Source organism: Mustela lutreola, chromosome 5 (genome assembly GCF_030435805.1).
Source record: "Mustela lutreola isolate mMusLut2 chromosome 5, mMusLut2.pri, whole genome shotgun sequence".
NCBI classification, from domain to species: Eukaryota; Metazoa; Chordata; class Mammalia; order Carnivora; family Mustelidae; genus Mustela; species Mustela lutreola.
Window position 1 is genome coordinate 79,413,917 of NC_081294.1, and position 26,538 is coordinate 79,440,454.

A 26,538-nucleotide genomic window follows, 5' to 3' on the forward strand; every position below is an offset into this window, starting at 1 on the left:
CCCCCTCCCTAGCCCGCATCTCTGCTCAGGGTGGGGCCCTGCCGGTCCCGCACAGCGCATAGGTTGGGGGAGGGAGGCACTTTGACAGGCATGGAGTAGATATCTGTCCTCGGTCAGCTTCCTTTTGCTTCCCATTCCAGAGTGGCACCGATTAATCCCAATGGGTCTCCGTCCCTCTTCTTCGGCTGCGTCCCCTGGCTCCCTCCAAGGCCTCTATCCCAGAATGAGTCCCCAGCTCCCCGGGACGCAGGCCTGAGGGCCCGGAAGAAGTGAGGTGGGGTCCGGTTTTCACACTTTTATTGTAAAGCTCGGGAATAATTACACGGGTCTTCCATTGACAGCTCAGCAAACAAACCGGAAACGAACCGAACCGGAGGGGGTAGGGGCGGTGCCTGCGCATGCTCGCGGCGGGGGAGGGGGGAGGTCAGAGAAAGAGAAAGACAGAAAGAGACAGAAATCATTACAAATCAACGGGATTGTGCTCGCAGCGCCAGGGATGGGGCGGGGTGGGGGGAGTGGGGGGCGGGGCGGGGGCCCTTCCCGGGAGGAGCGAGGCGGTGGGAAGTGGCACGAACCAAGAGAAACACGACCCCAGTGTGGGCACCCGACAGCCCAAAACCCCCCTCCCCGAACCCCACCCCCCAATACACGAGAGAGACACGGCCCCCCTCCCCACTCAGATAACCCGAGGAGACACAGTCTCCCTCTCCCCAAGGGCAGACACCCCCGCCCGGGAACCCCATGGGCGAGACACAGTCCCCCCCTCCCAGAGAAGTCCCGCGTGGAGACGCCCCCTAAGAGACTTTCTCTTGGCCAACATAAGCCTTCCCAACACCAGGAGATAGCCCACATCCAGGGAGGAAATGGCTCCAGCGGCCGGATCCTCGGGAGAGAGGTATCCCAGAGCCTCCAGGAGAAAAGACAACTCAGAGCTGTCCCGTCTCATCCCAAAAGTGCTGCAGGTCAGAGACGTCCCTAGAGGAGAGATGCAGGGAGGGCCAGAAACATCCCTTCCCAGACATGCTTCAGAGATAGCCCCCTTCCCTGGGAAGAGAGATGGCCCAAGACTGACATGCCTTAAGTACTCCCAGGAACCCTGGGAGGAAAACAGGCTCCCCAGAGAGCCTGAGTAGGGGGAGACATGCTCCCATGGTCCCCAGAGGGAATACAAGTCCCTCCAGAGACTCCCAAAGGGAGAGATAGGGCCGAGGGAGCCCCCGGAGGTGAGAGATGCCCCAGAGACCCTCCCCCAGGGATGTGAGACAGGCTTCAGGGACCCCAGGAGAGAAATATGTCCCCATATACCCTCTCCCTACCAAGAGACATGCTCTGAAGTAGGGGGTTGGGGACCAATTAGGTCCCCTCTAGGAAGACACTGACTGGGTCAGGCTGGGTTTGAGGGGGGTCTCCTCTGGCCAAATGTCGCCTGTTTGTACATAAAACTGTACGCGACACAAGGCATTGGGGAAGGGCTTCACAGACCTAGGACCAATAGGAGTGGTCCCTGGTGCTTTCACCCATCCCCTGCCCACCTTTGGTTTCACCTCTCGAGTACCCAGGGGGTGACAGACTCAGCGCCCTGACCCCAACCAGGGGGCTGGAACTCTGCCTTTGCCTGTAGGAAGGGCTCCTCCTCTGTGCTTCTCAGCCCTCCCAGCCACCTGGGCTACCCCCTTCCTTCTGGCTTCTCCATTGTGCAAAATGCTCCTCCACCCTTCCACTCGGTGCTCAGGGGTCCCCAAGACCAGGGCAGGGTGCCCAGGCCACCAGGGGCTTCCAGGGGAGTCCACTGACTCCAGGAATGCTTCCTGTCTGAACTGCCCACTCCACCAAGCAAATGGGTCTCATACAATCTTCTTGCCAGAACCCTGACCTCCAGGACACAGGACAGCCCTTGAGGCCACTGCCCCACCAGCTGGGCACACCATGTTACCAACTCTACCGCTATTGCACCTGCCCTGTTTGTGCAGGGGGAAGGAGGCTCTTTATCAAGCCCGCAGCCCACTTCTGGGCTTCCCCCAGGGAAAGGAGCCTTTGGCCATCCCCCAGACCTGGTTGCTGCCACCCCAGCCCACTCTACCCTCTGCCCTCAATAGAAGGGCTGTGTATGCTGAGGCTACCAGCCTAACAATGCTCTCCTTCCCAGCACTGTTACCCCAGGCCAAGTTAGGGGCAAGGAGCAGAGAATAGGGTGATTCTTCAGGCCCCTGGCTTTCCCGAGGTGGAGTAGGGTGTCTGGAGTTACAGGAGTCAAGACCCCAGCAGCACAGCTCCCAAAGGCACCAGACAACCCAGCAGCCTGTACCCAACCCTCCCACCCTTGGGCCACCCCCCCAAGCTTAGACTAAGTCAAGCAAGGGCCATACCCTGAGTCTCCAGCCTCCCAGCCTGGGCCCCTGGGGAGCTGGAGAGGTATGGGCCAAGGCAGTGGGGGGTTTCTGAAAGGAAGAGGGACTGAGGCTTTGAGATGGCCACAGTGGGAGATGAGGGCTCTATAGGATGCCCATCACACCCTGGCCCCCTGAGGTGCAGGAAGGAATCCCACCTCATCATGGCTGACTGGGCTTCTCTGCCCCCCAATCTCCCCACCCCCTCCCCCAGGGGACCCCTGACCCTGGCAAAGGGAAGCCCAACTGGAAGAAGGGGGCCTGGAGTCCAGGGTGCCCTGAGGCAGCCCTTCCCACCCCCTGAGATCAAGGCAATGGTGGTTTTACAGGCTGACGGGTCAGTCATGGCAGGGGCTGGGGGTTGGGGGGCAGGGAGGGGGCAGGGTGCAGGTTCCCCCTATTAGAGGCAGCAACCAGCCACCCCTTGAGCAAACCTTCCTGCTCCCAACTCACCCAACCAGGCCAGAGGCACAGTCATCCCACCCCTGTCCAGCTGCCCCCCACAGCCTCAGGGCCCCTCTGTGATGCTCATCTGGATGTGGGGGGGCCAGCCTGAGCGGGGATCCCCCCCCCCCAGGGCACAGCGCAACAGTTCCAAAAAAATAGAGATTTGTATTTTTAAAAAAAATTAAATAAAAGCCCAGCTCTGCTGATAGGCGAATGTTACCCCCATCCCCACCCCCACCCACCCACTGTTTCCCTGGCCTGCACCCCCATCCCACTACGGCCCCAGGGGTATTTACAACATGGAACAGTAGAGGCCTGGGGTGGGGGGCACTGCGGCAGGGAGGAGGGGGCACAGGGCAGCCTCCCCCCACCAAGAGGGGTCCCCCAAGACAACACAACATCAACAAGAAAAGTTGCAAATCAGGCAGAAATGGGGACATCATTCCAAGGTCCTTATATACAGACACTGCATGACCAGCAGGGAAGGGGGGTGCCCAGATGGGATCAGGCAGGGGCACGTGGCAGGCAGGTGGGCGAGCCCAGGAGCAGTATAGGAAGACAAGGCCTCCGGCCCACTCCCACCCCATCCCCACCCCACCTTTGGTAACAAAAGCCCTTCAGGGAGCCCCTGGCGGTTGAGTTTCCTCTGGGAGTTCCCAAGGAGAGGGGCTCCCCAGTTCAGCCCTGCAGCAGGGCTGTAATGGGGACATCCTGTCTCCACCCTGGTCGGCCATGTGGGAAACAATGAGTTAAAAGTGTGTTGCCCACCCTTGACTCCACCATCTGCCCAAAGTAAGGGGGTGCTCCCTGGAAGTCGAGGGAAGGGAGCCTAGTCATTATAGAGGAGCCCTCTTGGGCACCAGCTGGGGGGAGCCCCATAAAGGGGAAGAAGGGCTCCCAGGGGCTGGGGGATGAAGTGAGGAGAGAGGACCTGGACCCTGCTTGGGGGAAGGGCCTGCGTGGTCATGAGGCCAGTACTCACCCCACCTGGGGTCCTGGCTGGGAAGTCCACGCTGAAGGGGGTCAGGAGCAGGACCCTGGAATGGGCCCAACTGGGGCCTGGCCGGTGGCTGGGATGGGGTATGGCCACCGGCCAGAAGGGGGCTCACAGGTAGATCTCACGCTTGGCTGTCTGGGCAGATGCCGGTGTGGCTGCAGGTGGGAAGTCCGAGGTCTGGGTCAGGGGAATTTCCTCCAAGGTGGCCGAGTCCTTGCAGGAATCATGGCTACTGTGGGAGAAGGCACTGTAGGAGGGCAGGAGGCGCACGGGGGCCGTTTTGGTGTTCCGGTCTTCCGGGGGGCTGGGGCTGCCGGCACCCACAGGCTCCTGCCCTCCTCGGTCCTGGTAAGGCACGAAGGTGGAGAGTTTGAGGGCGCTGCTCTTGGTCCGGCGGCTGGGAGATGACTGGCCCGGCATCCAGCACGTGTCAGAGTGGCCAAACTCGCTGCACTCCTGGGTACATGTGCCCGTCATGGCAACATCAGGCAAAGGGCGCAGGTCTGTGCAAGAGAAAGGGGAGGACAGTCTTCAGGCAGAGTAACATTGCAGAGCTCCCTTCCAGGGCTTCCCATGGGCACCTCCGCCCTGCCTCGGGACAGGGGTGCACGCCCCTTTTGCCCACTGAGTTGGCAAGCGTACACACCCGCAAATAGACACACAGCCTCCTGCCGCCCACCGCAGGCTCTTCTCTCTCATACAGTCTACCCTGAAATAGATGCGTTCTTCCATCCTCAGCCACCCTCCAGCTCTCCTATCAACACACCCACCAAATCTGCCCTCCGACAGGTGCACAAACACACAACCCATCTACACCCTCCCTCATCTATCTCCAGACAGGCTTAAAGAAACAAATCTATCTTTAGGGGTGAGGAAACCCCCATCCTCATTTAAGGGTCCAATATCTCTGTCAGTCTGTCTGTCTGTCTGTCTGTCTCTCTCTCTCACACACACACACACACACACACACACACACACGCCTAACCTCAATAGACACGACACACAAATCTATACTGGGCTTCTCCAGCCTCAGATGAAGGTGGGCAAATACCTTCCTTCTGAACCCCTCCCAAGCCTCACCGTGCTCCCATCTATCCTAGAACCCCACCCTACCCCAGCACAGTGAGGCCCTCCTTTAAAGCCAGGGAGAAGATAGTGGGGAGTTCACATAGAAGCACACACTCGCATCCTTACAAGCACACTCATGCAACCCCTCCCCACCGCACTCCAGCCCCCTATGCCAACCACCGCCCCTGGCCTAGCCCCGGCTCCCTGCCCAGAACACCCACGGGAACAGGAGTTGGCCGCCTGACATCAGTAGCCAGTGTGGTTGCTGGGCAGCAGGGGTCTCCATGGGAACGGCTGGGCCAGGAGCACTTCCTGTCATAGTTGTCCCTGTCCCGCCCTTGCTCAGGGACAGTACCAGGCGGTGACCCTCCCTCAGGGACATGACTGAGCAGAATTGCCTGGGGCCGGGGCTCCCCTGGTATCACCCACCCTGGCTTGGCCTCCTGCCAGTGCAAGGTGAGGAGGGGACAGCTCTGTCATTAACCCTCAAAGCACCAAGGCTCTTCAGCTCATGGTTGGGGGACCCAACATGGCATAGAGCAGAACAAGGTCACTGGGCAGACGGGGTTGGGTGCTGGGCCAAGTCCCACAGACCCCAGACCCCAGAGCAGCTCCCACATACCTGGCACTCTGCCTCAGGGCCTGCTCCGGCCAGCCGGCTCTGCGCGGGCACAAAAAGGACGAGACGGGCATGAGATAGAGCATGGAGGGGCAGGGTGGGGTGGAGGGCACTCTGAGACCTAGGGCCTGGAATGTTAGACAAGGGCCCTGTGCCTGAGGGGTGGGGAGTAGAACTTTTCATCTTTTGGGGGGAAGTTTGGACTGAGGGAGAGGGCAAGACCCAATGACAGCTCCAAGCTGGAGAGTCTTTCAGTCCCAAGGGGAAGCTTCTTTGTTCTCCCCCTCCAGAGGCTACCATGGATCCCTTCACACACACACACACGCATATGCATCACACACACACATTTTGAAAGTGTACCCACTATCCATTCCCACACTGACCTCTGCTCTGGCCCAGACCTTCCTTCTGCCACCACCCTTCAAACCCCTCCCAGGCAGGCCTCTCCCCTCCCCAGCCTTCCCCACTTCCTTCCCTCAGCCAGATCCTCTCTGGTTCCTCCCCTCAGGGGATCATCATACCCTCTTCTGAGCTCCAAGGAGCATCCAAGGGCCCCTTCCTTTTCTCAAGGCCGTCTGACCCCATTAAGGGACTGTCATGACCTCAAGGTTCCCTCCAGTTTCCCTCAGTGCTATCTGAATCCCTGTTCTCAGGAAGGCCGCATACTGCGGTGCCCAGGGCAAGATCTTCGGAATCGGAGTAGCCTTTGCATCCCTGCCGGCTCTGTTACTTCCTCTGTCTTACTTTGGGTAAGTGACTCAACCTCTCCGAGCCTCACGTTCCCTGCACTTGTGAAGAGAACAGTCTAGTTCTCAGATCAGAGAGCAGTTGTGAGGATTAAATGAATATATAGCTGAAAGCACTCGGCTCAGTGAGTGCCGCTAAACACACAAGAGCTCAATAAATGGAGGCTATTGTCCAAGTCTCATCCCTGTTCTCCACTCCTACCCACCCATTCCCGGGGTGCCCTGTCCATGCTGAAGCTCCTCACCATTCTCGGGGTGCTCCATCTCTCCTATGCTGCCATCGGGGGTGGTGCGCTCATAGTGGTCCTCGGGCAGAGCCAGGGGACCGAGTCGGGGTCCCGAGGATGACTTGCTGGATGGCGTCTCAGATTCCTCCAGGCCACTGTCATAGTAACTGTGCTGGGACGGGTCCTGCAGTTCTTGGGCCTGACTGGTGGCGGAGAAGGTGACGCGTCGGTGAGGTAACTGTGGGGAGAAGGAGGGTCACTGCTGGCAGGCCAGCTGGCCCTGGGGGGCCCACCACCAGAGCGACCCCCAGCCCCAGCCAGGCCCTCCCCAGAGCTCCCGGCCCCCCAGGCCTCAGCAGCAATCCAGAAGAGGCCCAGCCCCCCAGCACAGCAGAGCCCCCAAGAAAGCGCAGACCGCAATGGAGGAGCCCCTTAATTCTGGGGCAGTTCCCAGGAGAGCCAAGTCCACACACTGCAAGTCCCACCACAGCACAGGCCCCAGTGTTATTGTAGCCCCCAGGCCACCACAATAAGCCTAATCCAGTACAACCACTCGTCACAGCACAGCTTCCCAGTATCGGCACAGCCTTTAATTCCAGAACAGCCCACGCCAGAAGAGCACAATACCAGCCAACTCCCCTAATTCCAGCATAGCCTCAATCAGGAGCAAGCTTCCGGATTTCCAGAACAGCTTCCTTAAAGCAGTATGGAGTCCTCATTCCGAAAGAGCTCACCAATACCAGTGCAGTTCCCTAATTTCCAAACAGCACCCCTGAACTTTAGCTCCTCACCTGTCTCATTGCTCTTTAACTTTCCATTGCCTCCATCCAAAAGAGATCCCAGTGTCTTTCTGATCCTTGGTTCCCACCCCTGCTTCGAGATGCTGTAAGCAGCCTCAGGACTCCCTGCTGCGTCCCCTCCCACTTGAGCCCCTTTGTCCCCACTTTATTCCCCTCTTGAGAGGCCTGGGAGTAGAAAAGGTGGGAGGGGAAGAAGGAAAGGGAGCTAGATAACAAACCGGGGCCCCTTGGGGGTGGGGAAGCAGAACAATGGAAACTCCCCTATCCTCCAGATCAGGAAACAGAGTATTAACTGTAGAGGGCAGGGCCCAGGAGGACCTGGGCATAGGGGGAGGGGCTGGCATCCATCAGCAATTAGGAAGGCTGGCCTCAAAGAGAGACTCCTTCTAGGAAATTGGAAGGAGCTTCTGGGAGGGGCCGTGGCTCAGTGGAACCAGGACTTAGAAGCTTGTATGGGGGATTGGGGTGGGGGTAGTGGAACTGGGACAGGCTGCTCCTAGCCAGCAGCCCTGGGTGCCTGCCTCGGGTTAAGGATTCTCCCAAGAACCTGGCAGCCTCAGCTTGGCACTTGGTACAACCAACCAGCCATGGAAACACCCACCTGGGACTGCCACTGATTTTGCTGCCATCCAGACATGAGGAGTTGTGGAGGGCGGAAACCCAGGGCCCACAGAAGCCGGGGGATGGGAGCAGCTCAGGCCCAGGCCCTGCTGCTGCTAAGTCTCCAGTCTCCCTCTAATTCTCTAGGACTTCACTGGTGCTTTGTCTTTACTCTAAAACCCTCAGTAGGAGCTTATCAAGAAGGCCGGAAAAGGGGACCCCGGGTTTGCAGACCCATTCTCCCGGTACCTCCTGATCCATCACAATCTTCATTCCATTCAAGGCATCTGAGGTAAGCTGCTGGGAAGGCGGCTCAGAACTGCCTTCCTAACTTGGCTCCCACCTCATCTTCAGGAATAGACAACCCTTCTCGGGATCCATGTTGTGATCCAAAACACCAAGGAGTCAGGGTGATGACAGATGAGGTCCCCACAATTGACCTGGGGCTGGGATGTGGTAAAGGAGTCTCCAGGAGGGGTCTGCGGGCAGACTGGTCGTCCAGTGCTTCTCTTCCCAGTTTTCCCCAAGATGGTAGCCAGCGGCCTTCTGTTCCCCCAAAACTTACACCTGGTCATCCAAAACTTGTCACTTGGGCCTTTTTTCCTATGATTTTTTTTTTTTCTGTAAAACGGAAGGTTGGGCATCCTCAACTCTAAACATTCCCTATAATTCTATCACTATCATATCTTAAAAAGCCTAGATCCAAAATCTCTCTGATGCTGGTCCTGAAGTTCTAGACATTTGCTGGGTATATTTCCTATTGGCTGTCTCTACTGACCCTTCAGATTCAACAAGTCTGAAACTCAATTCTTCTTTATCTTCAATCACCTTGTGCATGGGCAACAATTTCGTCACTATGCCATCACCCAGACACAGAAGAATGATGTACACCTGGGAATCCTGGGAGCTGTCATACCCATTTCCCCAATATCCAATCATCCTTTGAGTCCTAGAGGTCGTTTCTCCCCAAGTTTAGCCAATTCCACCCATCATCCATTGTCCCCACGGCCACCGTCCTTGTCTGGACCTTGGAGTTTCAATTCTATACATTCACCTCTACCCCATTTATAGCCACTACATGCTCTGGTGAACTTTCTAAAACTCAGTTCACCCAAAACTCGTGAGCTTTCAGGGGCTCCTGTTTCCTGTTAAGGAACTTTTGGCCAGGCATCTGTGCACTCTATAACCTCCAGTTCTTCCCATCTCATCTCTCAGCTCTCTCCTATACCCTCCACTCCCGCCCTGACCCTCCCCTTTCTGCCCTCTCCCTGTCCCCAACTTGGCCATGCTCACTCCTGCCTCAGGAGCCGGCTCACTCGGCTGAATCTCCTGCCCAGCTCCTGCTTGTCACTGAAGAGCTGGCTCAAGTCTGACATTTTCCTTCCAGGAACCCACTCCCATGTCCTGTGTGGGTTTTCCCACACTGTGTTCCTCAAAGGGAGGGGCACCACCGTCAAATAAATTTGGAAAACCCCGAGTTACACAAAGTTTAACGGGTCCCCCATCTTTGTTGCAGGCGTTGCAGAGCCTTTAATAGGCTAATGTGATAGCACATCTCTTACTCCCCAAACGGACTTAATTAGGGGACTCCTCTGGTAAAGCATTATGGGTAACAGCAGACTCTGGAAATCAGATTTCCTGACGCTTTGTGTTTGAATTCTGAGTCCAGCACTAACCAGTTTTCCCTCCTGGAAAATGAGCATTGTAATGACTTATGTCACCAAGAGTTATGAGCTTTGAATGAGCTAATTCACAAAAAGTGCTGAGTATGGTACACTGCACCTTGTGTAAGGACGAAAAAATAGTAGCAGCTAGTAGCAGAAGGAACAGTGGAACAAGCTGGGAAACTTCACTAAGACATTTCCCACTCCATGTTTAAGAGGCTCAATTGCCTCATCTTTTCAAGTGTGTTATCTCTCTGAATATGACCATGTCCCCTCAGGGTCTAGTACCATGCTGATCACACAGTGGGAGTTCTGATGATGACAATGGTGTTGTGGTTTGGTTGTGTCTTAATGTCCAAGGGAGGTGTTCATTGTGGCTCGGTGGATGTGTTGGGTTGCAGCTGAGTAAGGGATAATCCCTGGGAAAGACAAAGCAATGAAGAGGCTAAAGGAATAGAAGAGCAACCTGGTGGCAGCAAGGATGGGAACAGAAAAGAATCATTGGTCAGGAGCTGCTGGCGGTCCCCCTAGAGATGCTTATTTGTCCAGGAGAAATGGGATGCAACTAGTTTTCACTTGCCCCTGCCCCACTCCTCCAAAGCCCCCAGGACTGTTTACTTTGGGGGTACCCCCAGGGCATTGGGGAGTTTGTGGATGGAATCCGAGAGCTGGCGCCTTGGACCTCCTGGGAGTGTCTCAAGCCTCTTCAGTCGCCATGGAGACATGTTGCCTCTGGCCTCAGAGACTCCCCCAGGACCTGAGGCCTCTCACCCAGGCTTTAGCCCCAGTGCCCTGCAGGCACAGCCAGAGACAAGGCAGATCTAGGAGAGCAAGAAGTGAGAGACGGAGAGAGAGAGAGTGAGAGCCAGCAGCCCAGGGTAGCTAGAACAAGGAGCTGAAGGAAGGGAAGGGAGGATGGGCAGGACTAGGGTCCCTCAGCTTAAAGTCAGAAGGGAGCACCCTATGAGTCGGGATCCAGAGCAGGCCAATCCAAAGAACTTGAGGATTCCCCCCGCTCATCCTCCATCCCAGTAACCCAGGCTAGTGATCATAGCGGGGACATGCAGGGCAGGACCCAGTAATTGCTGGGCATTGAGCGATGCTGGGATGAAAAAGCTGGGAAAGGGACTTGGAAAGATCTTGCCCCGAGGGAAGGTGGCTGGTGTAATCAAGGGCTTCTCTGTCTTCACCTGAGGTGGGCGGCTGCGATTCACCCTTACCAGGTGTTCTGGCCCAAGCTCCATCAGGGGCTCCTCAATGTGAACAGATTGGAAGGGTGAAATCCCAGCCAGTGGACAAAAAGCGGGACCTGGGTGCCTCTCACTTGAGTGTACCTGCCCTTTCTTGGGGAAGGATGTTGTTCCTAGGAAGATGGCCTCCCAAACACAGAATAAAAGGACATGTTGTCAGATGGGATGATGGTAAATGAAGATAGGGCTGGGGTAGAGGGCAAGTCTGGGAAGCAGGAAGGGGCAAAGAGAAGGGATAGGGAAATTGGGTTGGACAAAGGGCCATTTCCAGTCTCTCTCACTCCTTCTCTCAGTTCCAGGAAAATAAGAAACCAAAACTCCAAAAATAGAGAACTTTATTGTCAGGGATAAGTGTTTGGGACTGGGGAAGGGGAGCCAGGGCCCAGTCCCAGGAGCTTGGGGTGGGGAAGAGGCTAACACAGCACACACAGAAGGCACAAATAGGGAGGACACCCCTCCCTGACAGAGTCCCTACCCAGTTACCCAATAGGACCCCAGGTTTCCCTGTTTCCCTTCTAGAGAAGCACCAATAGGTGGTCTCAGCTAGAGACCCAGCTTTGGAGTAGACTTCATCTTCCCTTCCCTTCCCCCTTCTGCCTCCACCCCTTCTGCTCATCTGCCCATCAGCCCCCACTGGCAAGACCCAGCAGCTGCATCCAGTGTCTTGGGAATTGACAGTCACAGGCCTCTCCCAGTGGGGAGGGGGCAAGGAGGAGAATGCCACAGAGCACACACCCTCCCTCAATTTTCGCTCAGTCTATCCCTCTGCCTGGGCAAGGCAGCAGGGTCATCACCAAGGCCCCGGCATCCCCAGATCTTTGGTCCCACCTCCCACCACTGGCTTGCGTTGGCCCCAATGGGCTGAGGAGCACACAGGTCTGATCCACCTGCCCCATCACTCCCATACCTCGGTCCAGATGGCCCCGTGGTAGGGGTGGGGTAGGGGCCGGGGTGTGCTGAGCCGCAAGGGCTGGCCTACCTGCTTGCTGGGGTATTTGGGGGGGTTGGTGCGGTAGCTGTAGTCGGAGTACTGCTCTGAGCCCGTGGATGTGGTGTCACCAGTGCCCACAAATGTGTTTGCAGGTGGCAGGTCCTGCACCACTTGGTGCTTCTTCGAGGCTGAGGGTGACTGGGGCTGCAGCTGGATGGAAGGCAGTGGGGAGTTCGAGCGGTAGTGGCGGCCCAGGTCAGGGCTGCCCGGCGGGTAGTTGAGGGGCAGGTGGATGCGGGGGCTGTCTCCAGGGGCATCACTCATCAGGTTGAACTTGAGGGATTTCTGCAGCCCAGCCTCATCCTCGTCCTCCACTGGCTTCACAGGCTTTGGGGACTTGCTCTTCTTGCCCTTGCCTTTGTTTCCCTTGGAGGCTTTGCTGCTGGGCTTGGGGGCATACAGATCCTTGGTTTCCTTCTTGCCAGCCTGGTAGCCACTCTTGGCCTCCCGCTGCCGGCAATAGCGCACAAGCACTGCCAGGGCAATGAGCAAGGCCACGGCCACCACACCGGCCACCACTCCAAAGAGGATGTTGCCACGTTGCTTGGAGCGCTCATATTCTGGATCCCCAGCAATATCGATGTCCAGTGGCGTGTCCAGGCTGTGGCCCAGCAGGGTCTCCAGAAGGGTGCGGTTGGCCAGGGTCTCATTGACGTAAAGGTGGACCAAGGCCGTGCCATAGCGTGGGGGCTTGCCTCGGTCACTGACTTTCACCACCAGGCGGTGGAGCCCATGATGGCGCCGCTCAATCTCCTTCTCAAGGGTGATGGCCCCTGAATGGGATCCAATCTGGAAGAGTCCGTAAGGATTGCCACCAGCGATGCTGTAGGTCAACTCCGCATTGACCCCGGAGTCAATGTCCTCAGCTGTAACCTGGCTGACCGTCTCACCAAGACGTGTCTGTGGGGTCAACAGCTGGTGGGAGGTGTTGGAAGGGGCGGTGATGAAGGGTGCGTTGTCATTTTCATCCAGCACGTTGATGGTGACACCCACATACGCTGAGCGAGGTGGGACACCCCCGTCCACTGCCTTCAGCTGGAAGGTATAGGTGCTCTGATGCTCCCGATCAAAGCTCAGGCTGGAGAGGATGGTGCCTGTGCCATTTTGGATAACGAAATCACCATTGTCCTGCTCCACCGTGAGCTGTACCCGGGCGTTCTCCCCTTTGTCCCCATCAATGACGGTCACCATGCCCACTGGACTCAGTGCCGGCATGTTCTCCATCACTGAGAAGTTGTAGCCACTCAGCATAAACTTGGGGTCATTGTCATTGCAGTCCAGCACATTGACAAGGACGGTGGCTGTGCCCTGCAGGCTGGGACTGCCCCGGTCAGCGGCCACCACCTTTAACTCATAACTATCCCGCTGTTCCCGATCAAGGGATGTCTTCACCCGGATCTCTCCAGTGTCAGGAGAGATAGTGAAGAGGCCCTTGGCAGCTGGCTCTGGCTCCAGAGAGTAAACCAGCTCCGCGTTAGAGCCTGAGTCGGCATCACTGGCAGTGACTTCAGCGACCACTTCACCCGGCTTGTTGTTTTCTGGGAAGGCAACCTCAGTGACACTCTGGGTGAACACAGGGGCATTGTCATTGACGTCTACCACCTGCACCTTGAGGGAGTTGGTGCTAGAGAGCGGGGGGTTGCCAGAGTCCACGGCCACAATCTCTATGGTGTAGTCTTTGACCTTCTCGTAATCGAGTGGAGTGGTGGTCTGTAAGAAGTACTTCTTTTTGCTGTCACTTCCCGTCTCACTGGCCTGGCGCAGCTGGAAGGGCACGTCATTTGCCACCACACAGGTGACAGCTGCGTTCTCTCCCTCATCTCGGTCAGATACCTGCACCAGGGCCACAGCTGTCTCCTCTGCCACATCCTCCGAGATATTAGCCATCCCATCTTGATGGGTCACCAACCCTATGCCCCGGATCTCAATGGTGGGGGCGTTGTCGTTCATGTCCTTCACAGTCACCACCACTTGGGCACGGGCACTCTTGGGGTTGGTGCCTCGGTCCTTGGCGAGCACAGAGAAGCGCAGGGTACTCAGGTCCTCGCGATCCACGGGGCCCTGCACAGTGATAAGTCCAGTGTTCCTGTCCAGTCGCAGAAGACGCCTCACCACCTCAGGTGCCTGGTGGAATGTATAGTCGATCTCTGCGTTGGCGCCTTGGTCCGAGTCATTGGCCTTCACCTACAGGGCAGCAGAGTAAAACAAGGGAAGCCGGGATGGGTTAGTCTTGGGATAGCACACTAAGGGACATGTGTGCTGCCTTTGCAGTGAGCATGGCAGATACGATTCGTCTAATGCGGCACCCTTTCCAAAAGCAACACATAGACCAACTGCCCTTTTCCCAACCCCGACACAGGGCAGACAGTACTGATCTCATTCCCTAAGAAGCACAGATGTAGCCTGCAAATCTGCTGTGTTACAAGAACTAGCAGAGATGGGACAGCTCTGCTTACTGTTCCTGTACTGGTGTGCCCCAATCTGGGGATGCGAAGCCAGCTAGCAACTGGGGTAGCCCTTCCACCCAATTAAACGGGCCTTCAACCTTTCCCAAGAGCTGGAAAGGTGTGGAACGTCTGCCTGACGTGAGCACAGTACCCACGTGTGCGCGTACATGTATTCTGAGACGGGGGGTATGTATGAATGTGTGAGAAAGTATGTGTTTGTGCATGTGTGTGTTTGCACACAAGTGGAGACCCACATGCCCAGCTGGAAGCCCTAGGGGAGGGGGCTTCGTTCGAAAGCAGTCACATAGGGATATGGGTCAGAAGGAGCTGGCAAGGCCATGGCTCCCTCAAACCAGGGAAACCGGTTTCAGCATCTTCTCCCCTGGCTGGTGCTGGCTAGGCACCAACTTGAGGAATCTGGGTGGCTGAGCCTGCGGCCGGGAGGGAGGGGCTGGTGCGGGCTACAGAGCCTGCTGGCAGCGGGCTGGGCTCCCAGCATCAAACAATGAACTGTCTGTCCCTTTGCAGTGGGCACGCCCTCCCACGCCAATGCCGACGCACACTCGGCCCAAGTCTATACAAACATGGGTGGTGATAGGGCAGCGGGAACCTGGTGGGAATGGCCATGAGGTACCACTGGTAAGGGAGAAGTGGGTGTGTGGGGGGGAAATAGGGAGGACAGGACAGGTATAACCTGGCAGAATCTTTGAGAAACACAGCAGAAGAGTTCTGGGTTCAAATCCCAGCTCTACCACTTCCTAACTACGTAAGCTTGGGCCAATTACTCCATCACCCCAAGCCTCAGTCTATAAATGTATAAAATGGATTAATAATAGAACCTATTTCATAGGGCTGTGGAGAGAATTAAATAATACTTGTAAAAATGCCTAACACTGCCTGGTATGTGGCAAGTGCTCCCTAAATAGCATTTATCCCTCCTTTCATCCACCCATCCACCTGTCCATCTCTGAAAATCAGTGCTAACACAGTGCTAGGTACCGTTTCTAGTGGGGCCTCATACCACTGCTAGTCTCCTCTCCTTCCTGTTGGGAACCAGAACTTGTTCAACAGTGGAGACATCTGGGCAGGGCATCCTAGCTATTCTGGGCCTTTTTCACCTCTGTGAGAGCCAAACTGTTTCTTCTTCTTACCCCCCCGTCCCCAGTCCACCTCTCTGTCACCTACCTTTCCCTTGGGATTCCCACTTCTCCCTGTCTCTAGACTGCTCACCTGGCTTCTTACACACTTACACACTTCTTACACACCTCTCTTACCCTCTTACCTCCCTTTGTCTCTGTGACTCTTCACTTCTGTCCCTGTTTCCCTCCCAGCCTTGCTCAGCTCTTTCTGCCTCTCTCCCATCCTCTCTTTTCTGCCCCTTCTCAAACCCCATCTCTGCCCACTCTTCTGCTTCGGCCCACTGGAAGGGGGTGTAGCTGTTACACGCATAGGATTCAGAGTTTGAAGCCGGGCTGTTGGACATAGCCAGAGGGGGATGTGAACACAACAGCTGGGAGACCAGGCATCAAATTTCCAAATCTCTGTGGGCTCAGTTTCCCATCGGTGAAATGGGGATAATGCTTACCTTGTACTGTGAGGATTCCATGACATAATATACATAATGTGTTCTGAACAGTGCCTGGCACCCAGGCTGTTATTATTCACCATCTCCGACTGTCTGTCTCCCTTTTCTTCCTCAGACTCTCTTCTACATGTTCAAGTCCACCAGCCTCTAAAAAAAAGCCTAAAACTCCTCCCCACGCCCCACTTCAGTTTGAGGACACAAAATGAAGGGTTTCCCAGGACCATAACGGTGTACAGGACAGGCTGAGCCCTCCTCAGCTCCCTCACTTCAAAGACAGACAGCTTCAGCCCAGGGGGAAGGAGAAAGGAGCTGGGGCTGGCAGGAGGCCAGGGTTGAGATGACAGCGGGAGATACGCCCACCTGTCTGCAGGGACGCTTTCTTTGCTCCCTCCCAGGCCCTGGCCCCACCAAGCTGCCCAGCCCCTGGGGCAGTTCCCATGGAGAGGGGTGCTGAGAACTTCAGCAGAGGCAACGGACCCCCCACTGTGCCAAGCACCCCATACTCATGAGCACCCTTGTCTAGGGAAGGAAGCTGGTGTACAGAGAGGCATCTGAATGCAGTTTTCTAGAACTCTGAGGACTCACTTGGCTCAAATAATCTCATCTGACTGTCAGGGAGAAGCAAAGAAAGGCTCTGTTCTCTAGCTTCAGGAAAAGTCTGGTCTGGCTTAGGGGCTGCTGGTGGGGAAGATATTCTCATCTCTGGAGAGAGTGTTCTTGTTCTAACCTGGCTGGCCTGGCTGGAGAGGAGGATATCATTTGACTTGAGAGGGGGTTTCCCTTCTCTGAAGTTTCTCCAGTTTGAGTCTGATTTGGGGATGAGGGGACTACTATTCCTACACTGTCACTCTCACTAAGTAGCCTTTTTTTTTTTTTTTAAAGATTTTATTTATTTATTGGAGAGAGAGCAAGAGAGCATGAATCTGAGTGGGGATTGTGGGCAGAGGGAGAGGGAGAAGCAGATTCCACACTGAGCAAGGAGCCCAACAGGGGGCTCGATCCCAGGACCCTGGGATCATGACTTGAGCCCAAAGCAGCTACTTAACCAACTGAGCCACCCAGGCGTCCCTCACTAAGTAGCTTGATAGAGGGAAATAGTATCATCTGCTGGCATAGGAAGGTCTCACCAGATCACAGTACCCTCTCAGTTTACCCCCGAGTGAAGGGAACTCTCACCAGCCGTGGCCAGGCTCCCATTTCCTGAGGTGGGAATCTTGACAGTTAGATGGAGGGACCTCTCACCTGGATGACTGAGTGGCCTATGGGGCTGTTCTCGGACAGTTCAGCCTCGTAGGAGGGCCGCTCGAACTTGGGGGCGTTGTCGTTGGTATCAAGCACAGTGACGCGCAGCAGGGCACTGCTGGCGCGTGGGGGGCTGCCGCCATCCTGCACCTTGATGGTGAGGTCATAAGAATCCCAGCGCTCCCGGTCTAGGTTGCCCATCACGATGAGCTGTGGCTGCTTCCCCTCCTGGTCCTCTGCCACCTGAAGCCCAAACAGCTCCTGGGCCTCAGGCCCGGCCTGCAGTTCATAAGATGCCACACCGTTGGGGCCGGCGTCGCGGTCAGAAGCCACTGGGATGGGGAAGAGTGAGCCAATGTTGGTGTTCTCAGGGATGGGGAGCGTGATGACTGGCGAGGCGAAGTTGGGTGTGTTGTCATTGATGTCCTGTACCTCTATCTGGCCCTCTAACAGCCGGGGACTGCCGTTCTGCACGAGGTCTGTAATAGACACCTCAAACTCCAGGATGCAAGGCTCACCAGGAAGCTGGTTCTGGCATTCACGGAGCCCCTCACGGTCAATAGACGTCTCCGTGGTGAAGATGTCTCCCGTCTTGCCGTCCACTCTCAGGTATGGGGCGCCTACCTCTAGTTTGTACAGGTGGCCCACGTCTGGAAAACCATAGTCCGCAGCAAGGCTCCCAATAAGGGTGTTGGGTGGCTGTTCCTCCGGCACCTTGTACACCACCCGAGTGGCATGGCCTGGGGATGCCGCCAGCAGAAGCAGCAGTGCCAGTGGCAAGGGGGGCAGCAGCAACCGTTGCCCCCCGGGACCTGGGTTGGGCCTCGGGGGCCCCATCCTGGCAGGATCTAGAATCAGGAGGGCTGCAAGGAGAAGAGGCAAAATAGGAGGTCAGCTGGGAAGAGGAAGCTGGCCCTGAGGGTTGCCCAAGCCAGGCCCTGATTCCCCTTCTGCCATCTATACACTATCCTACGAAGAGAGCTCAGCCCCAATTCCAGAACCCAGAACCCTGAGTTTCACTCACAGCTGGGTGTAGCAGTAGCGTCTGCCCCAGCTGGAGGAGCCGGTAAGGGCCCAAAACAGGTCTAGAGGAGCTCCCGCCCATGGAACGCCCTGACCCTGCTGACACTCCCTCCTCCCTGCTCTCTATCCTGTGCTTTGCCCAACACCTCCTTCTCACCAGCATCCTGCCTTAGTCACCCATGGTAATTACCCTGATACTGAGATACGGAGAGACAGCAAGTGGAAGGGTAAGCCCTTAAGCACCCCCACATACATGACAGGAAAGACATACAGGCACTCTTTATGTTCTCTGGACCCCACGCTGAGGGCCACTCAGGATGGCTGGAGGGAGTGGGAAGGCGTCTCATTTCTTTTCCTTCTGAGATGCTGGTCAGTATATGTGTATGAGATATGACACGTCAAATCCTTCTTTTCTGAAAGTAATCACCAGATTTCCCAATGCCCCCACCCCCATGAAGGGTCAGCTTAAACTAGGCACCCATCAAGGCTTGGAAACAGAGCTGAAGTGTAGGAGTCAGCCACCCACCTCCCCGCCCCCCCCCCCAGGCACACTGCCCCCAGCTCTACCCCCAGCTGGGTTCCCAGGGCTCCTCCTCCTCCCTTCCTGCCCTCTTTCCACCAGTGGTGGTGGGGGGGGAGTAGGGGGAGGGAGACACTGACGGGTGTGTGGAAGAAGAGTGTAGAGGTCAAGATTGGGGTCAGGACTGTGGTCAGGGCTGACTCGCCCTGGAATTGGCATTGGGAGCTGCCCTAGCCTGTCCTTAGCAACTGTGAGCCCAGCAGGTCTAACTGGGATGGTGCTGCCAATGCCACCACCAGCCTGTTCCTGACCACTCCCCTCCAAGCAGGCTCCCAGGCTCTCAGTAAACATCTGGCCCCTGTCTCATACCTTGCCCCTCCCCCTTTGACGTGTCCAGTCCCATCTCTGACCGGCTTCTCTGTGCCCACCCCCACATCCTTCCAACTGGAGCCCTCTATGCCATAGCCAGCCACAAGCTGTGCCCTCATCACCCCAATAACCCACTTCCCCTTCATCTCCCCCACCCCAGCTTTGAGGCAATGCACCTGCAGACCCCAACCAGCCCTGCTGCTGTCCCAGTCTTGATCCCTTCCTTCTCTCCAACAAAACCATGGCCAGCCCCTCTATTTAAATCCAAAGTCAGGCCCTGCTTTTTCAGCAGAGGGCTCAGGCTCACTCTCCTTTCCCCACCTCCCCACTTGCACCTGAAATACCTGACACGCCCCCTCCCACCAGGAAATCCTACCTATCCTTGTCAGAGACCACACCTACCCCACTGAAGGCAGCCCCTAATCCCCCAGGAAGCCTTCCCAGGCCTCTCCAGCCTGCGGTGACCTCTCCTTTCTCCAACTCACAGCCACTATTGTCTGCCCCAGTCCTAAGGCAATGAATCACTGAGCTGCCTGGACCCCGCCCACCTGCCAGTGTTGTTCAACCCCAGTACTGTGCACCTATTCCTGTGTTCTCTGGCTCTCCAGACAAATGCCAGACTTCCTGAAGGTAGGGCCAGATTCTCTACTCATTCCCCTGCCCCAACCCACGCACGTTCACAGAGCTGGGCACCATGCATTCAACAAATGTTTACTGTGCACTTACAATGTGTGAGGCAATCTCCTGGGCACTGGGACACAGCAGCATACAAGATAGACTCAATCTGCTATCATGGACCTCACAACCGTTTGAATTCAATGACTATTTGTCATTTTTGTTTGGTTGTAATCATTTGGCACATGGAAGGAATCAGGGTGGAGAAGACATCAGACTATCCATTTCCTGGATGCTGAGCAGGAGAACAATGATTTAGGGCCAGTTTCGTTATCTGTAAAATGGGAACAACACCACCTATTTCCTAGGGAGTTTGAGATCACGTGGGCTAAAAACGCCTAGCGCATACTCTAAGTACTCAACAGATGCTCCCTCACAGCACTTATAATTGAAGTTATGTAGCTGTTAGATGGGAAATAATTTCTACTGTTTTTTTTTTTTTTACTTTTTTTTTTTAAAGATTTTATTTATTTATTTGACAGAGATCACAAGTAGGCAGAGAGGCAGGCAGAGAGAGAGGGGGACGCAGGCTCCCTGCGGAGCAGAAAGCCCTATGCGGGGCTCCATCCCAGGACCCTGGGATCATGACCTGAGCCGAAGGCAGAGGCTTTAACCCACTGAGCCACCCAGGTGCCCCTAGATGGGAAATAATTTGTCAGTTGTCTCTCCTACAAGATTGGGCAGAGATGAGAACCTCTGCTTTGTTCCTACAGCCTCAGGACCCTGCTCTGGACGTGGCATACAGTAAGCACTCAGTAAAAGTTCCTAAAAGACCACGGTAGCTCTCAGGTTTAGCCTATCCTGGCACTTTCTGGGTGGTCACTGCTTATTTCCTTGCCCAATTCCCTTATTCCATCAAGAACCTACTGGCGTCAAATTTCATCCTTCTCTCTTTAGGACCATAGTTGACTCTCAGCAAATGCTCAGTGAATGCAGATTCCTTACAAAGTCGAACACTTCACTTCTTCACATAGCACTCCCAAATCACACCTCCTCCCTGGTCTCTCCTTGCCAGTAAAGTGCCCTACGCAGAAGAGGCTGTTATCAGATTAGTGTTGTGCTTGTTCCTAGTTGCAATCTTAATCTCTTTAAAGGAAGGAAGAATTTATCGAATGCTCCAAGTGGATCCACCCTCCAGCCACTATCCATCATCTACCCGCACAGATCTAGCACAAGGCTCCTCTTACTTCTAAAGCTCCAACCTAAACACACCCTGGGAAAAGGGTCTCCAGGGAACCTGATTCCCTTCTGGGCACCTTAGTCTGCCTTCCCTCCGTGGCAGACACAGAGTTCATCACTCCACACACCAATTCCACACCTAAGTCTTGGCAGGGTGGGGGCTCTATGGGAATTACCCTAAACCTGACACAGAGGAGAAATAAGGCAGTGACTGCTTGCCTCTCTCACTCTCCAGAATCCAGATTCTTAATCCTTTTAGATCAAGCCCCCTTTATGAATTTTATGAAACGATGGGGCAGATTTTTCCAAGAAAAATGAATGCTCACAAATTTTGGCTGTAAATTCAGAGGTCTTGGTCTGACAGAGTCAGGGTGACTGATTTGTAGCAGCTCCAAGAGCTACAGATTAAGCCCATTCTTCCACCTCTCAGGGTCACAACCCAGGGCTCCAACCCCCCAGGCCTCCCAGGCAGCACACACACTAGAAGCCTCCCCACCCCATACACACTCTTTTCCTGTCTCACTCATTCACCCTGTCACCCTCAGGACATCCCTTACCTCCAGCCAGCAGAGGAATCAGGAAAGGATTATGGTGTACAACTTGGAGTCAGAAAGAGGACCACAGAGAAATATCCAAGGCCAGGAATGTATGGGGAAGAGGGTGTTTCCAGAAGGTAGGAATATGGGGGAACATGGGTTTGGAGGGGTGGCTGCCCAGAGTGAGGGCAAGAGTTGAAGAAGGTTTAAGGCCCATGAAGCACCTAGAACGTTCCTTTAAAATGAGCATTATCTGCCCCCACCAATTCTGATTCTGGGGGAGGGACCTGGAGAAACCCCCAGGCAGTAGAGTGGAGGCAACAGGACACACTATCAGGAAAAGACTAATAACTCTGAGATGTGCTATGTCCCTGGAGTTGAGAAAGAAGTGCAAATTCTACTGTCACCTTTGCCATCATCATCACCGTCACCATTGTCATCATCATCCCAGCTAACACTCCCTGAGATTTTACTCCATTTATATACACTATCCTTTCTAATCCTCCCCACCCTCCAAAGTGGGTACTTTATTATTATTACACTGCTCTCCATTGTACAGATGATAAAATTGAGGCTCAGAAAGAAACACGAACTGTCTCAGGTCACAGAAGGAGTAAGCAGAGTCAAGATTTGAGGAATAAGAATGCCTCTTCTCATCCAGAGTCTGGGGGAAAGTCTGGATGGGGGGAAAGAAAATCCACAGAATTCTCAAAGGCTAGAATATGTTGGCTGAGTAGCCCCCCCACCCCATCCCTGGGCTGCCAAACTTGCCTGGCAAGGAAAGAGAGAGGGCTTAGGGTTCAAGGGCTGTACAACCCCAGCCTGAAGCTGTCCCCTCCCCCACCCAGAGGCCGTGGGGATGAAGGGACACAGTCAGAGGAGCCAGGAGCAGCAGTGAGGCAGCCCTCCCTTACCCCTGCCCCCACCATCCCTGAACTTTGCCCAGTGATGGTTGCTTATGGAGAGTCATTAGTCTTCAGGCACATTCTGAAGCCATTAGCTTTATCTGCCCTTGCCCAGGCCCTGGCTGCCTTCCTGACAAGTGTGTCCCCACCTCTGCCCAGTGACATAGGCACCCAGGGCCCTGAGAAGCAGAGCTGCAGCTCGCACAGTGACTCATTCTTCTCAGGCCTGAGGAGAGCAGTGAGGTGTGAGGGGACAGAGTCCAGGGAGGGCCAAGGAAACCGCCATCTGTGTCAACATGTTGGAGACGGGGAGAGGATAGCAGTGAGTGTTCACCCGGAACCTTCTTTTCCAGCCCACCTCAGGGACTAGGGTCCACTTTCTGCTGAATGCTAAAATACCCAGAGGCAGCCATCCGCATCCCAGTGACCAAGTCAGCTGTGACCCCCCCCACCCCTACCCCTGCGCCCCGCACTGTTACACAACAGCCACTGCCACCGTGGCCACAAAAACCAAAGGACAAAGCCAACCTCTGGGAGAGTAGGGTAAGCCTTAGTGGGGCTGTGCAGAGTGGGGCTGTGCGGAGTGGAGCTGTTCAGAGGCTTCCCACAGTGAACATGTACATGGCCCTCAGCTCCTCTCCCTGCTCTTGCACAGCCCTCTATTAGCATCTGCAGGGCTTCTAGGCACCTGCATGCTCAAGTCAGAATGCTGGGGTTCAAACCCTTGCTCCACCACTTCCTAGCCATGTGACCTTGGCCAGGTGGCTTCACCTTTCTGAATCTGCTTCCAGATCGTGAAATGGAAATAATCAATTCTGCCTCTTGTTAGTTATTTGGGAGATGAGATCCGTGGCATTCAGATCTATTATATTGTAAAGGACCAGTACATATATAAAATAACTGAACAGGGCTTTTTCTTTATAAATATTTTTAAAATTTTTTTAAAAAAGATTTAATTTATTTATTTGACAGGCAGAGATCACAAGTAGGCACAGAGGCAGGCAGAGAGAGAGGGGGAAGCAGACTCCCTGCCAAGCAAAGAGCTTGATGTCTGGCTCGATCCCAGGACCCCGGGATCATGACCCAAGCTGAAGGCAGAAGCTTTAACCCACTGAGCCACCCAGGCACCCCATGAACAGGGGATTTTATTCCCAGCACCAGGCACACAGTAGGTGTTCGCTGGTTCAGTAAGTAAATGAACCCATCCCCTGCTAGTTGGGAAGACCTTGGAAGACAAGGGTGGTGTGTGTCTTACCACTGTGCGGCATCCTCACCCCCAACTATGTATCCTGGCAGATAGAACCAGCAGGTGCTCAAGACATTGTTGAAAGAATCTCACCCGGCAGCACCAGCCATCCTTGCTCAGGGTAGGGGGAGCCATACCATCTCACAAGGGCCTCCCCCATGTCCTACCCTCACCACCAGGCCCTCTCCTGGTGCTTCCAGCCCACTTCTCCCAGCAGTTAGCTCACCGTCTCTCTCTAGCCCAGATCCCCTGACCAAGTAGCCACACTAGCAGTCCCTCTGCCAGGAAGAGGCCAGGCCAGCAAGACACTCTCTTCCAGCTGAAGTCCCTCTGGGAATCAGCTTGGGGGAGAGGGGAAACTAAAGGCTGCCAGAACTGAAACCAGATCTGATCAGCTCCCCTACTGCACTACCCCTGCCTATCTTCAGAGGCCCTTCTCACCCTTCCTCGCTGATTCCATTCCATGCCCTGGTCTAGTTGTAATTACAGATTTCAACCCTCCTAGACCTCCACATCAAGAAAATAACCCCTACCTCTAGGCTGTCACAAGCATCTTCTGGGCACTCTCTTTTCTGGCAGCTAAGGAAGGTTGGCTCAGAGCAGGTAATGGTAGGCTCCCTCTGTCTTTCAGCACGGTGTCCTGGACTCCGTGGTCGCTGGGGCAGGCCCCTGTCTACACCGCTGTGATCAGCGGGTGCTCCCCGCACACACCCAGAGCGTGGGCGTCTCCTCCCAGAGGACGCAGTAGTGTGTGTGTGGGGGGGGCACTGTTCCTCCACCATCCTCGGACTCAGGCGGCCCCACCCCCACCCCCACTCCAGCGACACAGGCCTCCCAGAGCTCAAGGCGAGGTAGGGGAGCGGTGAGAAACGAGCCTCGGCCAGTAGGCCCCCTGCGCCTCCGGCCCCCAAGGGCCGCCACGGGGAATCCCTCCTCCACCCCATCTCCGCCTACTGCCTAGGGTCCCCAGCAAGCGAGCATCGGCGGGAGCCAAGCGGCGGGCGCCCGGAGGGGGCGGGGAGGGAGCCGGCACCGGAATCACAAAGCGTGGCGAGCCAGGCCGGGTGGGGACATTCTCAAGAAACGGACCCTCTCACGGCTAGCGGAAAGGGGTCTTTGCCCCGCACTCAATCCTCAAAGACCTCAACGCTACACCGAGTATTTCCGGCTAGAAGAAACAGTCGCCAATCACTGCTGGGTAAACTGAGGCCAGAAGTCTGGGCTCCCAAGGGTAGCTGAGTCCACCTAGCCTGCCAATTCTGCTCCAGCGCGAGCCGAGATCTTCCTTCGGGCCCTAGGGCTTTGCCAGTGCACGCGACTCTGGCCTACAGCCTGCACCCGGCGGAAGGGGCGTCCAGGTGTGTGAGGGATACAGGTGTGCGGGACCCAGGTGTGCTGGGGCCCCAGGTGGCTCGCAGAACGCAGCTAAATGGCCCGAAGAGGGTCGCAAACACCGCCTCAGGCTCCACTCCCTGCAAAGGGACCCACGGCCTTGAAGCCCAGCGGAGCCGGGATGGCGCGGCCTGCCAGTCCAGCCAGTTCCGGGAATACCCGGCCGGCCCGGCCCCGGAGTGGGGGTGGGGGAGACGCAGGCTGGGAAGCCGGTCCGGCCGGCCCCCAGGGTTCCCGCGGCGCTGATAGTCACAATAACAGTGTCGTGATTAAGATGAAGGGACGCTAGGGGCTCGCCCGACCGCCCCTCATCTTCCCTGAACGCAATCTGGCCTCCGAGGGAGAGAGAGCAAGCGTGTGTGTTTGTGTGTACAGGCTGCAAGGTGTAATGTGACACTGTTGGTGTAAGGTGTGTGACACCCAGTGTTAAGATGTGTGAAGCAGTGGATTCTGTGTTCTCGCCCGTGAGGCGCCGCTGTAGGTTCTACTTTCTGTGTTAGGGTGTGTGCTGTCAAGGCGTGTGCTGAGACACTGGGGTTGTGTTTATGTGGGTGCAGTGGGGGGGGGAGGGGGCAAGTGAGACCTGTGTTGTGCATCTGTGTTCTGGCCAAGGAGTGGGTAACATAATTCATGTTAGGGTGTGTTCCTTAAAGGAATATGTACGTGCGAGGTTAGGTTTTGAGTGTTCATTTGCGAACTGTGGCCGCGACTCTCATACATGAGGGCACGGAATTGTGTTTGTGTGTCTTTGTCGCCAAATGTCACACTCGGTTGTGTTCTGTTGCTCTGTTAGGGCCACGGGTTGTGTGTCCATGCTGCTGAGTGTGCAGACGCTGAAGCGGATTCTGAGCTAGTGACGGTGCCCCAGTGGGCGCTGGTGTGCGGGAGGTATGTCTGTATGCACATATGTACGGATGTATGTATGCGTGTACGTATGTCCGTGGTCTGGCCCTCTGGGTGCCCGCGGGGAGCTGGAAGCGCCTGAGTGATCCGATCTGGTCGCCCAACAAGTGTGTGTGTGCGTTGTGTACGAGGGTCCTTGCCGGCTTCGTCCCCTCCTCAAACTGGGGGTTGCGAGCTTTTCCCCCAACCACCTCCATTCGGCGCGCTCCTAGAGTCCCCTTATTCCCCGTGGCTTCCAACGCGCAGGGGTGCGGGACGCCACGGCAGAGGTCCGGTTCAGCACCCCCTCTCCTCGCTCGGTTTCTCGCCGCGGACTTTGGAGGCCAGGGTGCCCCGACCTCCACCGCCGGTCCGAGCTCCCAGCCACCCCCACCTCAGCCCAGCGCGCTGAGCACCGCCCGGGCCCTCGTGGCCTCGCTCCGCTGAGCGCCCCTCCCTCAGCTCCCGCCGGCTATGGCCGCTCCCGAGCGGGAGCCGCCGCCGCTGCCTCCACAGCCACCGGATCCTTACCCGCCTCGGGGCAGCGCCGGCCGCCGGCCCTGCTGACCATGAGCCGCCACCGGCCCCGGCCCGGGCTGCGGCTCGGCACGGCTCGGGCTGGCGCTGCGGTTCAGGCTCCGGCTCCGGCTGGCTCGGGGCACAGCAGCCCCGGCGGCTTCGCGTCCGCGCCGCGCTCCCGCTCCCCGAGTGTGTGAGGCGGCGGCGGCGGCGGCGGCGGCG

General features: G+C 56.1%; 1 protein-coding gene across 4 annotated transcripts; it reads right to left on the reverse strand.

Annotated features, from left to right (window-relative positions):
• Positions 1-280: 280 nt before the first annotated feature.
• Positions 281-26,538, reverse strand: PCDH1 (protocadherin 1). 4 transcript variants are annotated; one of them, XM_059174888.1, is made up of 6 exons: positions 26,329-26,538; positions 17,071-17,933; positions 11,785-13,980; positions 6,510-6,729; positions 5,522-5,560; positions 4,197-4,334 (listed from the first exon to the last, which is right to left on the reverse strand). In XM_059174888.1, the coding sequence occupies exons 1-5, from the start codon at positions 26,366-26,368 to the stop codon at positions 5,535-5,537; spliced, it is 3,345 nt and encodes a 1,114-aa protein (XP_059030871.1). In that variant the 5' UTR covers positions 26,369-26,538; the 3' UTR covers positions 4,197-4,334; positions 5,522-5,534. The 4 variants fall into 4 exon arrangements, with proteins under 4 accessions (XP_059030868.1, XP_059030869.1, XP_059030870.1 ...); XM_059174885.1 differs by lacking the exon at positions 5,522-5,560 and having other exon boundaries at positions 281-4,334; XM_059174886.1 differs by lacking the exons at positions 5,522-5,560; positions 26,329-26,538 and adding an exon at positions 24,057-24,254 and having other exon boundaries at positions 281-4,334.